This window comes from Callorhinus ursinus, unplaced genomic scaffold, assembly GCF_003265705.2.
Source record: "Callorhinus ursinus isolate GAN/ISIS: 27379988/994484 unplaced genomic scaffold, GSC_fseal_2.0 scaffold30, whole genome shotgun sequence".
Taxonomy (NCBI): Eukaryota; Metazoa; Chordata; class Mammalia; order Carnivora; family Otariidae; genus Callorhinus; species Callorhinus ursinus.
The window spans coordinates 14034209-14051822 of NW_027397092.1; the positions used below are offsets into that span (position 1 = coordinate 14034209).

The 17614-nt window shown below is 37.1% G+C and overlaps 1 protein-coding gene across 1 annotated transcript in view; it reads left to right on the top strand.

The window, feature by feature from the left end:
• The first annotated feature begins 4247 nt into the window (after positions 1 to 4247).
• Positions 4248 to 17614, top strand: part of MINAR2 (membrane integral NOTCH2 associated receptor 2) — a 15896-nt gene continuing 2529 nt past the window's right edge. The window contains exons 1-2 of the mRNA XM_025860842.1: positions 4248 to 4412; positions 16330 to 16551. Coding sequence (XP_025716627.1) covers positions 4248 to 4412; positions 16330 to 16551 — 387 coding nt within the window. The remainder of the gene's footprint in view (positions 4413 to 16329; positions 16552 to 17614) is intronic.

Here is a 17614-nt window from a genome sequence, read left to right on the forward strand (position 1 = left end):
ATTCCCATACATATACTTCGGGTTTCAGTTAATATGAATTGGTGAAATCTTGCAATTCCTTTGACATGCATAACACCTCACATGTCACACTTCCTACTGGTCCCCTTGGATCTTCTAGGACTTGAATCCCGATACGGATTTAGAAGGCATGACAGATGATGAAACAGCAGTGCAGTTTAAAAGTTTTTATTTGAAGATAGTCATGGAAGCTTTCTGGTTCCCAACTTAGACCTTGAACTGTGAATTTAAAACCCAGGTTTATCACTCACCGGATTTAAATTCACACAACCACAGGAGGAACTGGGAAAGTGAAGGTCCATTAGCAGAGTTAGAGAATCAGAGGAGTCACCGATCAATCAGAGCAACCAGGTAAGGAGGGATAATCTGTTGAGAGGTCTATGGGATGCTCTTGCCTCTGTGTGTAGCTTCCTCCTTTGTAGGTACATGGCCAAACTCCTGGTAGTAGATCTGACTTTGGTGTTGGTCAACAGGACTGACAGTTGGAAAGAAGAAATGGACGCGGAACTCAAGAGAGCAAAGGCAGTCTGGAAGCTTCCAGGCACCTATGCCTCTGTCTCTCACTGCACCGGATTGCAAAAAGACTTTCAGATTAATGGGTGCTGTTTCCATGTTGCTGTCCAAATCTCAATGAAGTTCCTCTTTCAGCCAGTTCTAACACAGAATCACACAAATAAGGAAATTCTGGGAAATATAGTTTGCCTTTTAATTAAAGATGGCTGTAGACTGTAGCTCCTTTTTTTTTTTTTCAGTTTTCTTTGTCTGAGACAATTGAAATAAAAATATACATTCTTATCCACTCAAAATAACAATGAACCCTTTTGAAGCCCTTAATATATGCTAACCATTCTGTTAACCACTTTACCTGTAAAACCTCACAGCAACCTTATAAGGTACTATTGTTATCCTCACATTATAGGTGAGGAAACAGGCTTAGAGAGATTCAGTAACTTGCCCAAGAACACAACTTAATTGGATGCCGACTTCTGTGGACTCGGTTACCCTGATCACCTCCTTTGTTCACCAATGTTGAAGATGTTTTATAATGGACAAAAAAATTATTTATAAGCTAATCACAGGCTTTCTTCATAGTCAAAACTAGCCAAGTAATTTTCAAACTCTCAAATAATTTGATGAACCCCAACTGCTCATCCAGACATTGTACAAGCTTTTCAGCCGGAAATACTTACAAATATTTCAGTTGGTTATTGGTAGAACCCAGAGAGGGAGGGAGTGAGGAAGGGAAGTAGGAAGGAGAGAGGGAAAAACAGGAGAGAGAGAATGAAGAGAGGAAAAGAAGAAAATAAGGTTAACTAGTATGTAGACAGTTTTGCCTAGTGAACCATATTTAAGTCTATTTTTACAATTCTCATGTTCAAAAAACAGTAATTCTGGGTCCAAATCCAAAAGGAAGTAATACTTTTATAAAAAATTTGTTATAAAAAAAAGACCAAATGATTACCTGCATGCCCCAGGTATGCCTATTTCCACCAGATTTCCTTGCAATTAGAACTCTTCATATTTATTTATGACCATTGTCACTCGAGATTGAAATTAATGACTATAAAGAAACAAAAGCCCTAATCCAGTATTTGTCCAGTTACACTCGGGTAAATTTTTTGAAGAGTTAAAAGGAAAACAAAAAAATGGGTATTATATGACCAAATAAATTTGGACAATGCTAGACTTATCAAAGCAGAACTTCTCAGAGCCTTCAGTGTGAGCCTGTGCGTCATAAACTACCAAAAGAGACTATATAGAGAGTATATCACAAACATTTTTGGCAATAGAATCCGTTTTTCACTGAGCTTGGAAGACAGCATTAAGCCATTTTTAATCAGATTTAATTGGATTATCAATTTCCAACCAGAGTAGAGCCCTTCCTAGGGCTTTGGAAAAGAAAAGAGCCATCATTATCGAACAAAGGACATCATGAGGGTCCTTAGACATGACTCATGGGGAAGGAAGCATCCAAAAGGACTGCTCTTTGGTAATGTATCATCTAGTGTACGGTTAGTAAAAGAAAAGTATGAAATACATCATCAAACAAAGGATAGTAAGATGAGAGTATAAACGAATCACTAAGATTTCAAAGGAATGGGAAACCATACCTACTTGGGAAAACACGTGAAGGTTTTGTGAGTGGCGAGTTAGCAGCAATGGCCCATGAAGGATGAGTAGGAGGTGGTCAACAGGCAGAGTTGGGAAGAAAGGTTTCCAGGCAGAGGGATTGGCATTACCAGAGGCTCCGGGTGGGATGGGCTGGAGGTGGGGACCAGTGATGGGGAAGAGATGGCCAGTATCAGGAGAGAATGGAGAAAGTTTGATTTTCCAACTGTATGTCACTCAGGTTACCTACAGGGATAGCAGTGAGAAATAAGAACTGATGGTTTGGGGGTGAGGGTACACAGAGGATGGTGAAAGAAAATGGAGAGTCTGAAACTAAACTGATAAACAGGAGACAGTATACAAGCCTCCAGGCATCTAGAATATGGCGGAGGGATCTAAAGAAAGGATGCCTAAGGAAAACTGAAGGCTCATTTCACCTACCTCATACTTTGGCTAAAGAAGAGGCCTAATCAAATATATTTGGATCTGGGTTCTGTGTCTCCACTTGCCAATATAGAGAGCCAAAGAGAAGTAAGGTTCTTCTTGAAGATGTGTGTTATTCCCCGAAGAATCTTTTCGGAAAAGCAAACAGCCTGAGAAATATTTATTCATTAGATGTATTCTGGCAGCCACCTGGAAAAAAGCACTTGCACACGCTCATAATACACTTGATTCATGAAGCACTTGCGATTTAACTGCTTTGTTGTTAACTGTCACTATGAAGTACCTCTTACTTCCTCCAGGAAAGGTATTGTTAAAACCACCCAAATGTATTTTAAATATTATAAGACGGTGAAAGAGTTTGGATCCCAAAAATAATTTACAGAAAATGTTGATTGTTTAATCCTGTTTTCCAACTATAAGTAGGACATGATTTTTTTTTAACTCCCCCATGTTTATTGCTATAAAGAAGGTAAGTACTCTCTAGGGTCCTGCTCGATTTGAGAACATCCTAGCTGCTGCTTATAGGCTATATGGCACTCCTCTGAAATCTGGGTTGATCCATTCCACATGTGACCCCATTTACCCCTGGAAGAGAAACCTTCCTGCTGAATCAGATGGGTTTACAGAGATGCAAACATAACAAGCAACCTATGTCTTTTCAAAACCGCTGATGTGTCTATCCTTCACCTTCTCACAGTGGGAAACTTTCCTCTTTTCCTAGATGGAAATCCATACTTTCCTATGGGGTGCCCGAGGCAGCGTGTCTTGAAATGTGAGAGCTTATCTCCATTAAAGTAATCACTACTCCCTGGCTTCATACACGGTCCACAGCCTCACTCCCACCTTGGCTCTCTGAACGGCAGATGGGTTCACTGAGGACAGCACATCATCCAACCCCAGGAGCCATGTTCCCCTTTGGTTCCAAGTGTACTGTACGAACACCAAAACACACCGGAAGAGTTTATGTAGCTCGGAATCGAGTCAAAGGGGCCTCAGCTAGTGAATGGGTCAAGGCAGTAGACTGGGGGACTAAATTACTATGGCAAACTCTAAAGCAAATTCTTGCCATTTCTCGATTCAGACCAAAGCTGACAACCTAAACGTGGTCAGGTTTCACACGAGCCGGAGACTCTGGGAGTCCAAACAGGAGAAGAAACAAGACCCCGCATATCACGTGGGAGGCTGTGTGGGCTGGGCCAAGTTAGCTGCGTTAGCTCGGGGAGGTTCAGAGAGAAAAATTAAGCTCTCCGTTAGAGATGATATTTCATGTGCTCCGATTATGGACTATGACATTGAAATGCTGGCAATCTTCTTTATCCAAAGAATAGTTCCTCTTGAACTCTTCTTTCTGATGCTGTACGGAGGGACATTTAGTGCTACATATCGAATTTTGGCATTTTGTTAAATTTAATGAGTGTAGCCCCATCTGTCCCATTCAAGCACCGTACGTGTGTGTGTGTCTGTGTGTTGTGTGTGTGTGTGTTGTGTGTAAAAGGCAAGGCAGGGTGCTGCATTGTTCTTGTGTGTTGGTGTGTCATTTCAAGAGTGGCTCCCCAGTGTAGCTAAGAGACCTGGTTTCAGATGCCAGTCGGAGCATCCTCAGGCTCATTAATAATGGACAAGTCTGACAAGAGCAGCCTCACTTCCTTTGTTTTCCACCGCAGTCGAAGGGAGACATGGATCTCTCTGTTTTGCCAAACAACAACCATCCTGACAAATTCCTGCAGCTCGATGTGAAGTCTTTCATGAGGAGCTCAGCTCTTCTTCAGGCCAGCCTGGCAAGGTTTCCAGGGGGGAACTACCCTGCTGCGCAGCACTGGCAAAACCTCGTGTACACACAGGTAAAATCCGGGAGATGAAGCACCTGGGGTGGGGCTCGTTTCTTTCTATCTACCATGTCATTATTTGTACAAAAAAAAAAAAAAAAAGGCTGTAGGGAACATGGTACAAGGTAGCAGCTCACTCTTGCAATGTAAAAAAGGTCTTTCTCTCTTCCTTAGCATCAGGAAAGTCTCTGATCATTTTATAAAATATGTGAATTCCCCCGACCACTCATTTTCCTCCAAACTCTCGCTTTTCGGCCTGTCCTCATTTTATTGCCTACTTTTCATCTTACTCCTTTCCTTCAGAATTTTTCAAGCCACTTGTTACATTTGCAAATTAGACTCTGGGGGACAGCCCTGCTTCTATGTTCTGGTGTATTCTAAGCACAAAGCAGCCGACGCTTACACTGGGGATTCATACACAGCGTCTGAGACAACCAGGGGACTTGCTTTTGCCTCCCTTAGACTGGCTCCCTTTCCTTTCATGCAGAGAAGACTCAGCACAACAACGGAAACCTAATGATTGAAGGAAACGAAAATAGAAGGAACTCTTCTCCTTGGAAAGGTGCTGGCTATTGTCTTAGATATTCTTATTTTCCACAGGTATCCATGTGGACAAGACGTAACGATCCGACCTTCAAACCCAGTGCAGACTTTATTTGTTGCTTTCTTCTTTTGTATCTTCCTTCTCTTTGCTGACCGAAAGAGAAGAATAAAACTGTGATGAGTTCCATGTGCTGGAATAAACATAAAGGCCCTGACTGTTGGACAGCCCATGAAACAGGAATAATCTTTGTTTTAAGACGTGAAGACTAATGGGGTTAAGGGTTAGTCAATTTAGAAACAGGAAGAAGCATTTCATTTCAGAACAGATGTGACTGACCTACAAACCCCTGCAAGTCATTAAATTCTTTGGAGTTGTTCAAATTCCCTGAACAGAAATTTGTTTTCTTTTAAGAAACAGTTGCTACTCATGAGTCCTGGTGTAAAGTGACTCCTTTGTGGTATGTTTGTGGGCTCCTCGGGACCTTTATCGTGAGATCATTCAAAATCAAGTACACTCAAATGATTATGTAAGTGTTTCCTCCACCTATAAGGGTTTTAATTTATTTCCATCATCAGGCAGCTTGTTATGACAACTGCCTTTGTAAAAAATTTTGCATCCTTCCCTTTTGTAATCTTCAAAACTCTCCCCCCCCCATACACACCTTTTTGGTTATTGTTTTTGTATTTTAAGTTAAATACAGTGAAATTCTTCCTTTTCCTTCCTTGTTGTTTATATCATGGAACAAAATGACTCAAAAATCTGTTCAGAAAATCTTGGCCCTCCTATGCTGTGAAGTTTAGTCAAAGAAAACGTATCCAATAAATTCCTTTGAGGTTGGAACACATCAGTCCAACATCTTTTGTTTGGGACTAGAGTTGACCTATTTCCTTCATGTGAATCTTCATGGTTTAAATCTCTGTTGCAGGTTGTCCCTAAACCTGAGTGAAATGTATCCAATTTCTAAGGGGCATCTTTTTCAATAGGTAGGCCCTGATGAGCTGAAGTAGTTATCCAAGAAAAAAACAAGGAGGTAAAAATCTGCTTCCTGTGTCTTTAGATTAATGTTAATGGTTATTGTAAAATACACATAAACTTGGTAAATTTAATTTTCCTTTTACTCTAAAAAAATGTTAAATGACAGAATAAAGGCCAATTTACTATTGAAATGATGCTTAGGGTGGGGGGGTAATAAATCTTACAAATTCAGATAGTTGGGTAGGCATGACACAAATTAGGACTAAGTATGATTTACATTTACTACTTTTATTTGTAATATGTGGATAAGTAATTCTGCTTTCCCTGGTTGGATCTTAAAATTCAGGAGTGATGTATTTGTTGGATAAAATATAAATCTAAAGTAAGAGGACATATGAAAGTTTTAAGGGGCTGGAGTGTTCCTGGAGGAAAGCAGTGAGTATAGCAGGTGTATCGAGGTGTTAGGGATGTATAAGGTGGCAGGTGTCAAAGTTCTTCATTTAAAACCCTCACTTTGGCGTGCCCGGGTGGCTCAGTCGGTTAAGCATCTGCCTTTGGCTCAGGTCATGATTCCAGGGTCCTGGGATCGAGTCCGGCATCGGGCTCCCTGCTCGGCGGGAAGCCTGCTTCTCCCTCTCCCTCTTCCGCTCCCCATCCCCTCCACTCATGCTCTTTCTCACTCTCTCTTGCTCTCTCTCTCAAATAAATAAATAAAATCTTTCAAAAAAAATAAAATAAAAAATAAAACCTTCACTCTGTTGGGGATGCATTAAGCCAATGGGAAGAGCATTGGATAAAGAGATTAGAAACTTGGTTTCTTTTTTTTTTTTTTAAGATTTTATTTATTAGAGAGGGCGCACACGCACCACAGTGAGAGAGAGAGAGAGAGAGCAGGAGCAGGGGCAGTGGGAGAGAGAGAGAAGCAGACTCCCCACTGAGCAGGGAGCCCCACACCTGATGCAGGGCTCCATCCCAGGACTCCAGGATCATGACCTGAGCCGAAGGCAGATGCTTAAGCAACCGAGCCACCCAGGCGCCCCAGAAACCTGGTTTCTTGTCTCAAATCCACAATAAGCCACTTCAAGAGACTTCTATTATGACCTTATTTCATTCATGCCTCAATATTTCCACTTGAAAAATTAGTATAATATTAATTTTATGTATCTGTTTAAAAATGAGAACAAATAAAAATAACATGAGGTAAAAACAATTGAGAGAAAAGGTTTCCTATGAAAGTTTAAGAAATGTGTATTATTATTTGACAATATTCCAAATTGTGTTGAAATTATCCTTTCATTAGATTTTGAAAAACAGTAGATAATAATACTTGCATTTTTTATTTATAGTGCAGATGGGGTTGTAGGGAACATAGTTAATACATTGTCAATCCATAACTCAAGCAGTAGATTTTATACACACACGAAATCCACAGACTTCAGAGTCGTATCGGCTTACCCCTGGGTCTCACACCACCCAGGTGCATGGTGTTTGGGATTCCGACCACCTCAAGGAATGTCAAAGGACTTAACCTACAACTATTGCCTTCAAAATTAATGGTAACTCAGCAGTTATGACACATATCCTATAATCCCAAATATGAAGTTGAATTCCTAAATATATGCATCATATTTCTATCCATGACTTATCTCTCAAAGCTTTTTTAAAAATTCACATCCACTTTCAGAGGAAATTCTGTCAGCCATTTTTACATGCAGAAGCAATTCCCGGCATATAGAAAAGTAAGCCCTGTTGTCACTCTTGCCAATAGCCCCAGACACTGTGAAATTCATGCTGCGCAAACCCACAGGTCACCGTGTTTGCAGGGAGAGAGAAAATAAGCATGTATTTCCTGATCCCACTATATTTATACTTTTCTTAAATTCTTTCACTAAAGAAGTAAAGAAGCTTCACAATAAATTTCATCTCAGTGCAATGAACAAACGTTTGCCAAAATCTAATGTTTCTGGTTGTTAAAATAATTTGGGGCATGTATCTGATGAAGGCATTTGGAATTGTATTCCAAATATTTCTGCCAATCCCTTTATAAAACGAGGTAATGAAAGGAAAAGGCAAAAAAAATTTTTAGTTTAAATGATAAAATATGTTTTTTCAGATACTGTAGTGCCCCCCCTTTTTTTTTCATGAGCAGTTAGACTTCATAATCTTTTCAGATTAAAATCTTTGTTTTATCTTTTCCTGGCTTCCAGGAGCATTCTGTGCTAAACCTGTGAGCTGGACCAAAAAGCCAAGGATAAGAGGTTGTTCTTCCCTTGATTTCTAGACAGTTTCATTTCCTGGGTTTATTCCATTATCACCTTTCCTTGCTTTAATTTTCAGTCTTAATAGCTAACCCTTCCCCGTAAATTTTAATGTCTCTTCTATCTCAGTTTTTTTTTCCCTTTGGGTGGTTTTTGTTTGTTTGTTTGTTTGTTTTGTTTTGTAGGCTATAATTGTACCTCTTAGCAATCTGTCTCTGGACAGGTCCTTGAGATCTGTCGTGCCTTCTCTAAAAATATCTCTATTCCTAATCCTCTTCTTACTGTTCTGAAAAGAACAGCCCTTCATACACAACAGTCTCCCATTTTTAAGCCTACATTTAAAGAAATGTTATAGAACCTCTGAGGCACTTAAATTATTATCTAGGAAGTAGATTGAGGGGCATCGCTCAGTTGCTCAGGGGTTTATGTGCAAGTATCAGAACATGATTTATCAAGTAATGCTAAATGTATGCAGTTCCCAAGGTCTCCAGTGGGGTTTGGAATTTAGCCTTGGACGGGGTGTGCTGCCAGAAACAACACCCAAACTGTCCCACCGTACTGGTCTCAGACCAGACCCAAATGTCTCTGGCACTAAAGGCTTTATGAAGGACACCCTCAGGCTTACAATAGCATGTGTGGGACTCCAGGGCCCTGGTTAGGTAGAGAGAAGGCAGGAGACAAGGTTCAGGAGAGGCCTGGGTCAGACCACAAAGGGTTGGTAGTTGTTGTTTGAGATTTTAAATTTTATCCTGAAAATTTTGAGGGCTTGGTGAAATTTTTAAGCAAGAGACTCACGCGATCAAACCTGTGTTTTATAAAGATAGCCATTCTAGTAATTTGGAAAACAGAATTACTGTGGTCACTGAACACCACAAATTTGTACTCCCACAAGTCATAGATAAACAAAATGCCTTGTTTGCATTATGATTATGAAAGGGATTTCATCGCATGTACAGATTGGGGAAAAATAGAAATCTTTATTTGCTTGATTATCCCAATCTATAAACATGGTATATCTTCTTCATTTCTTCAGCACTTCATATGGCTCAATGATGTCTTATAATTCTACACATAGAAGTTTTCATAAAGTTCATTAGGTTTATATCTAAATATTGATAGCACTTTATGCTCTTAAGACTAGAACCTTTTAAATCATATTTCATAATAGTGTTACTCATGTATGCCACTGATTATTATAGACTACGAAATTACTACATATTGATCTGTTAATCTGTTTTATCTTGACAGTACATATCTCTATAGATAATCATGCCATCCGCTGTTTTGTTTCATTATTTAAAACCCTTATTCCTTTTATTTACTTTTCTGTTCTTATTGTATTGCTTAGGGCTTCCATTGCAATAACATATAAATGTTTGTGATTACTGGCATCATTGTATTAATTCTGAAACTAAAACAAATGCTTCTCATATTGCAACTATTTGGTAAACTGTGCCCTGGAAATTTTGGGCAGATTCTCTTAATTAGTTTTTAAAGGTTCCCTGCTATTTCTAGTTTGCAAAGAAAGTGTGCTTTAAATATAGTTTGAACATTTTCAAAATCTGTTGCAAAATTCTACCTTTTTTTCCTGATTATGTGGTGAATTATATTAATCTTCTAATTTTTTAAATCACCCTCTAGGTAAAAATTCTTTCCTGGTATAAATCTTTCTTATCCTGGTATGTATAATTTTACATATTGTAGGATTCTGTTTAGCAATAGTTTATTCATGATTTTTGCATTGTGCTTATAAGAAATTGGCCTAAAATTAAATTACCTTTTCTTTTACTTACTGCCTTTGTCTGGCGTTTATACCAACCTCATAAAATGAACTGGGGAGTATTCATTGTTTTCCTGTTTTCTGGAAGGATTTGACAAAAATAGGAGTGATCTGTTTTCAAGAATATCTGGTAGAAGTTGATTGCAATACTTGCTTGGCCTCATGTTTTTTAATTTGTGTGCAGTTGGGGTAGATTTTAAACTATTGATTCAGTTAGTCAAATGATCACAGGTTTATTAACATTTTCTATTTTTTTCTTAAGTTTTCTAAGCTATGTGGGAAACTGCCCAATTGCATGTAATTTTTTTAAATTGCTCTCATTATTCTCCTGTTACGTTTCTTAATCTCTGTTATGTCTTTACTCATGTTTCTTTTCCATTTCTAGCCCTGTGGATTTGTGTCTTTTTCCCCAAGCAGTATTGCCAGAGGTGTTTTCAGTCTTTCCAGCCCTTCCAGAGAAATAGCTTTCAACGTTGTTCATTTGTTTTTTCCTTTGTAATATGTATTGATTTCTATCTTTTTTAAAATTTTATTTAAATCGCAGTTAACATACAGTGTAATTTTCCCTACTTCTATCTTTATAGTTTCTTATTACCTCATTAATTTTCTCATTCTGCTTTTATCATGCTAGCATATATTTCTATATTGGTCCCTCAAAATATCATTTCAGCTCCAGTCAACAATATTACAAATGTAGCATTTTTCATTTTCATTCTGTTCTAAATTCTTAATTTCCATTGTTATTTCTTTAAAGTATGTGTTTTGGTTTTCTACAAAATGTGGTACTTTAAATTAACTCTTTGATATTGATACATAAATTTCTAAGTTGACTGTGTTCAAACAGCATGATCCATATAATACTGAGTCTTTGAAATTTGTTTTAGAGTCTTGCCTGTTATCAATTTTTGTAAATATGCAGGGTATATTTTAAAAATTAATGCTTTCAGTTGTTTAATAAAGATGTTAATATATATCACTTGATCAAACTTGGTTTTATTGCTCAAATCCTCTTTATCTTTAGTAATTGTTTGTCTGCTTGATAAAAATTCTATGTATAAATTTCTCCTTGTAATTTTCTCCAGTTTTGCCTTATAAAGATTGAGACTATTAGATGCATACAAGTTTAGAATTATTATATTTTACTAATGATATCTACCTTTATTCATTTCATAGCAATCCTCTGTACCTAACAAAGTCTTTCATCTTAAAATCTACTTTGTCTGTTATGTATATATACATGCTTTCTTCATGGTAGCTGAAGTTATGTTGTGGATACAAATATACTCAAAATTTTAGTGACTTAACACAATAAAATGTATCTCTCACACAAGGTCTGATATGGGTGATGTGGATGTCCTAGGGACCTGACTTCCAAGTGGAATCCAGACTGTTCCTTCTTGAGGGTCTACTACATAGAATCTCTGTTGGGCCTGTATACTGGAAAGAGAGTAATCCAGGAATCTTTCCAGGGATTTCAGGGGTCAACCCTGAGTTGGGGTATGTCCCAATCCAGTCCTATGTCCTAATCCATGGACTGTTGCATGCCCATAAGGAAGAAATGGACTTGCTAGCCAGGCTCTGCCACAGCTTATCATTCTTTTAAACACATTTACATAATATATATTTATAATACTTATACTCTTTCTCACAAAAATAAATAAATAAATCTTTATAAATGAATAACTAACTAACTAAATAAATAAATAAATAAAACAGAGACATGGCAGTCACTATTCCAAAGTAATTCTGAGGTCTCATGGGAATAGTTTGTGTGGCCTCCTTCCTTGAAGGTGTGGAAGATGGATTAGGCAATGATTCTGCTTTTTAGAAGAACTTCTGATGTACTGTTGTCTATAGTCCTTGATTCCACCCTCTAGGAGGCATCCCTTTGTTCACTATTCTCTTTTGCCACATCAGAAGTAGACCCTCCTTCAAGGATAAGCTTCAAAGTTTACTCCTACTCAAGGAAATTTAGAAATCTAGGGTTATTATCGCTGCTTTCTTTTGTTTTGCTTTGCTTTTTAATTCTAAATATTCAAAAGCTTTTAGGTATAGGCTTGTAATTACTTTGGTCATATATTTCTTACAGAATTTAGGAAGCTATTTATTAATGCAATCTTACTTGACCTGACTGACTACTTGCAATCAATTTTATGTCAGTAAACACACGTCAAGTTCTTTGAAGGCATAACTCTCTAATAGGCTTTAATGTCTTGCTTTTCTGCCTCCGTTTCTGTATTTTTAGAGTCAGTGACAACCACAGAGAGGCTCTCAGGAATAAGTTATGAAAGCACAGCCTAACAGGATCTTTATCTTGAATCACTTTATTCGCCTGAGAAATTTCAATAGGCATATTTTGCTCAGTGCTTTTTTTTTCTTTTTAAAATAATTCTGTGTCTTAGTGTTGGGTTCTACAAACAGATTTTCAACAATAAGAGAGAAGGCATCACATTTCTAGGTCCTCTCTACTCTCTTTCATTTCTTCTTTCCAACTGCCCCTCTCTTTCTCTAATCTCATCTCCTTCTTGTATCACATTAATGCTCTGATTATTTATTATCAGGGTTAATTATCATAATTCCCAATTATGACAGATGACATTTATGCCAATTTTTTTTCCTATAAGATATGAATAACCATCATTCCGGCCACTGATTTTTTTTCATCCCTTTCCACGTCTTGGCTCCTAAGCCCATGCCACATGTTGTGGAATTTTAAGATACACTACTTCCTGTATTAGGGAGGATAGGGTAGGCTATACTGTGATGGCACAAATCCCCACAAAATACCACTAATTAAAAATAAAAGTTTTTTTTTTTTGTTTTTTTTTTTTTTTTTACGATCCATTCACATATTACAGAGATAGAGCGAGTGTGCGTGCAGGGGAAGGGCAGAGGGAGAGAGAAAATCCTGAGGCACACTCCCTGCTGCGCTCACAGTCTGAAGCAGGGCTCAATCCCAGGACCCTGAGTTCATGACCTGAGCTGAAATCAAGTCAGATGCTTAACCGCCTGAGCCACGGGGCACTCCAAAAATAAAAGAATTTTCTTGCTCATGAAAAGTCTGAGGAAGGACAAATGGATTTTAGCGGCAGCTCTTTTCCAAGAAATAACTCACAGCCTCAAGTTCTTTCATCCTGTAATTCTGCCATCACAGAACCCTTGCTTCATAGTGACACAAAAATGGAAATGAGGAAAATGAGCCAAAAATATTGTGGGAGATTTCAGGGACCAGGTTCGATGGTGGTTTCTGTTACTTTTATCCATACATCATCAACTAGGAAAGAGCTGGCCCCATTGTAACTTCAAGCCAGACTGGGAAAGACAGTCATCCTTTATGCTCAGGAAGGGAGAATAAAATTTGTAAGCATTTAACCAGTCACCACAATACAGAGTTCTCATTTCTCTCTATTTGCCAGTATATCTTTTCACATTCTTTCACTCTCATTCTTTGAGTCCTTATATTTTAGGTATTCCTCTTGTAAATATTTTATGCCATTTAATTTTAAAAATCTGATCTGACAATCTCTGTCATTAAAATTGAAGGTTTAGTCTATTTACATTTAACAGGATGATTTCTAAAATTTTTTTAGAAAATTTTAGTTTTTCTGTTTTCCTGAAGTTCCCCTATTCTTTGTTTCAGTTTTATTGTCTTAAGATCAAGTTTCCTTTATCTTTTTTCTACTGCTCTACTGATTTAGAAACTATATATTCTTTCTCTATTTTTCATAATATTTCTATGCTCTCACATGATTTCTTAAAATGTTATCATCAGAAATATCTGTGTTAAATTTTACAGACCAGTGATTTAATTGTCCCTATTTAAAAACTCACAAATTAGTAATTATTATCTCTATTTTACCATAAAACCAATACTTGCTTAGATATAAATACTTAGCAATTTTCTTTCTTTTTTCCTTTTTTTTTTTGCTCAGCATTTCTTTTTGCATCTTAAGCTTTACTTTTATTATCAAGTTTCTTCCTGAAGTACGTTTTTTTAGAGGTTCTTTCTTTATTGGCCTATTAATTCTGTAGTCTAAGTTTTTGTTTGTCTAAACATGCATTCTATTTCACTCTTTTTACTGTATGAGAGTTTACTTATATCTAAATGGTGTAAATAATGACTAAAATGTATAAAAGATAAATGGACAAAGTAGTGGTGAATACAGAAAAGTCTAGGTAAGCTTTGAAGTGTTACACTCCTTAAATATTTTAAAATAAAATTATTTTAGAGTTTTTATGACTAAAATAATAGAATTACTATTGAGTTTTCCTTTGGTAAATGTAATCTATCCAGAATGTGGTATCAAGAGCTAGAATCAAATACATGCTTCTTTTTCTTTCTTAAGTTATTTGAAAAAAATTACCAAAATATAAATGAACCTCAACCATAATTAGTATTTCTTATCCTGCCACCAAATTCTTAGCAAAGATATTCTGTTAATTTTCTCTTCACATGCCCTTTAGACATGAAATTGTCATGCAACACAAAAAATAAATGGCACCCTATATTAGGATAAACCTCAGACTTTTAAGAATGTGGTTTAGAATTAAGGGCTTGAATGTTCTTTTTAGACTATAGCTCTGAGTTAATAATTATTAAAATTATTTTGTTATCTTATACCTATTAGTTTTTCAAGGTCTTTATACACTGTAATAGAGTCTGTTATTTTTTCCTACCCCCCAAAACTGTATTCTCCTCATTTATAGAGCTTTCTTATTTAAGAAGTTCAAGGAATAGTCAAGCAGGCAAGAAAACTGATAAAGCAAATTTGTCAACGTCTGAAGAATTATCCCTCTCAAAGATGATCAAAGATGTCTAGCCTTGGAAGAAAAACCTTGAGTCAGAATTATGCTAAGCTGAAATGATCTAAACTTCATATCAAATTGTTTTTTCTCAATTCACAAACATTTTTATGAGGCCATCCATCTTAAAGACAAATGCCAAGTCAAGATGATGTATTATTTCATTGCAAATTTCAGTATTGAAGAATATAAATTGATTTTGAGCAGACCAACAACTTAATAAATTCAGAGACGATCTCCCACTTGACCTCTAAGTATGTAAAAAATGTACGGGTTAAGAAAATTAGGGAAACCTAAGACCAAAGAGAATGTGAATGGTTTTATCTAGATGATTTCTTTTGGCTTATCAGCCATCTCAGAAGGAAACTGTAGGTAATATTAGTTCACAACCTAGCTTACATAAATACATATTTAATGTGACCTATATACCACAATATATGCTGATATGCTGAGGAAACCAGTGTCTTGATGGTCATAGATATGACTCAGAAGACTATTAATTGCTATTGAACCTTCTCTGTTTGGGAAGGCTGAAATATATGAAACACATGTATTGAAAAATTGCTGTAAATACATGAAATGTGTCACCAGTTTTTAAGGGTTAAACCTAAGTTTTCAGAAAATTACCTTATGTAGAATTCATCTCCCTTGATGCCCCCATAACTGAGGCATTAATCTATAGGCTTTTTGTTTCTTCTTAATTTTATTCAGCCAATGAACAAATTTTAAAGCTAAATTTTTCTACCTCCATATTAATTTTATAGTCATAAGGGAAAAAAAAGCAAAGTAAAACCCTGAAGTTCAAATCAGACACAGGAAAAACACAAGTACCCTAAGCTGTTAAATTTGGGATACTGGTTGTCTTGGGCAGGGAAAGGGCAAGGGTTATGGAAGGGGAGAGGAGGTATGCTGGTAATGTTCTGTTTCTTACTGAGCTATACATTTATGATATGTGCTCTTTTCTATATGTATATTTTGCTTCAATAAAAAAAAGATTTTAAAAATCTGAACGTCAATATTAGAGCCATCTAATAGCCAGCTGGTTTGTAGACACGTAAAGGAGTACGATGCTATTCTGTCCTCCGAGCTGTCTGAAATAGGAGTCTCAAGAGAGATTTTGTGAAAGCCAAGGCATACCTATAAAATGCCTTTTACTCTTGACTTTGCTGGATTAATACAGCAACGTTAAATATTATTTTTATCAGTCATGGAATGCACAAATAGAAGTAAACTGTCATTAAATCTCAATGCAAGTGAGCTGGAAAAACACCGGCTTTGTTCAGAATTCTGCTATTTGAATTAAAGAACAATGTTCTTTCTCTGTGGTTATAAAAGAACATTTTAATGAATGATCACTGAAGCTGAACAAGATCACACACAAAGAAAAAAACTTAATTAGTGGTGAGATTCTAGGTCAGACTAGATCCTAGAATCCTTTCCTCATTCATTGTCCTAATCTGTTGGGTTTCCAGGCAGAATCAGCAGATTTTCAGGAGCCATTATTTCACGTTTCCTCCTCTGCCACCCGTGACCCATTGGTAAGAGAAGCCTTGTCACTGTGTCTCCCAACAGAGAGAAAAGAAGACCATTACCGCTCAGCGAATGAGACTGTCTGGTGCAGAGAGTGCTGTGGATCATCCCCCACCATCCCTGTCATCAGTTCTGAAGAATAACCCACTCTTTGGTGACCTAAGTTTGGAGGAAGCTATGAAAGAAAGGAAAAAGCATCCCTCATGGACCGTTGAGGAGTATGACAGGCATTCCCTGCACACAAAACTTTCTGGGCATCTGAAGGTACTCAAAGCAAAGAATCACCTCCTTCAACTGATGAAGAAGATCAAATATGCCTTTTAAAAAAATGGGTGTTACGGTGACAAGCACTCTTCACTAGACCCAGATCATTAGATTTCAGGTCATGTGGGCTCCTGGCATCCCTTTCTTGCTCCTAGGCAGCATGTGTTTATGGATTTGTTCTGACTTTCACTATGTCAGCAATTACTGACACCTGTCTGTTGTAGAGGGAAAGAAATAATGTGACACAGAAAGGTTGACCTAGAAGGTAAATGTTTTTGAAAATTAATTTGCCAGATGATGTATGTTTTCCCCTAGTTTTGTGACCATTTATTTCATGAAGACTTAAGAATTCCCTCATCTACATTGATTCAAAACTATTTATTCAATGCTCTGTCTTAGGCACGGTGCAAAGCAGTTCTCATCAAGGATCATCTTATTCCAAGCCCACTCAGTGATTTAAGATTGCAGATTTACATTTTGGACATTTTCCTGTGTCTCAGTAACAAAACAAAACAAAAACATTTCAACACAGGAAAAGTATGCAATGAACTCATTCACCCAGCTTAAACCCAACTTCAGTTTTTCTTTGTTTTCTTTTTTTCCCCCTGGTGTCATCTATCACATAGAAGATCTAGAAATACCTGCAAAGCAAGGAGAGTGGCCCTCTGTTTTCTGAGTGGACTGGATTCCTCCCCTTGCCTCTGCCTGCCCTAAGGTCAGGGAGGCCCGACTTTTTCCACATACACTTCATTTAAGAAGGTGTATCTGCTCTGATCCCCATACCTTAAGCACCTGAAGATTTTTTTTCTGTTGCAAAGGGGACAATATTGTGTCCCCTTAAAATCTTACACTTTTAAAAACCTCAAATGTGCACTCTTGAAATATCTTGTTGTCCAGAATCTTTGAGGTTTTTTAATCTCTTAGTAGATTTAAGGTATCTCCTTCTTAATGTAGCCTCTTTTCCAGAGAAGTTTCCATAACAGATGCTCCCCCATAGCAACAGTAATCTTGTGGGGTTTTTTGGGTTTTTGTTTTTTTTTTTGTTTTTTGCTTTTTTTTTTTC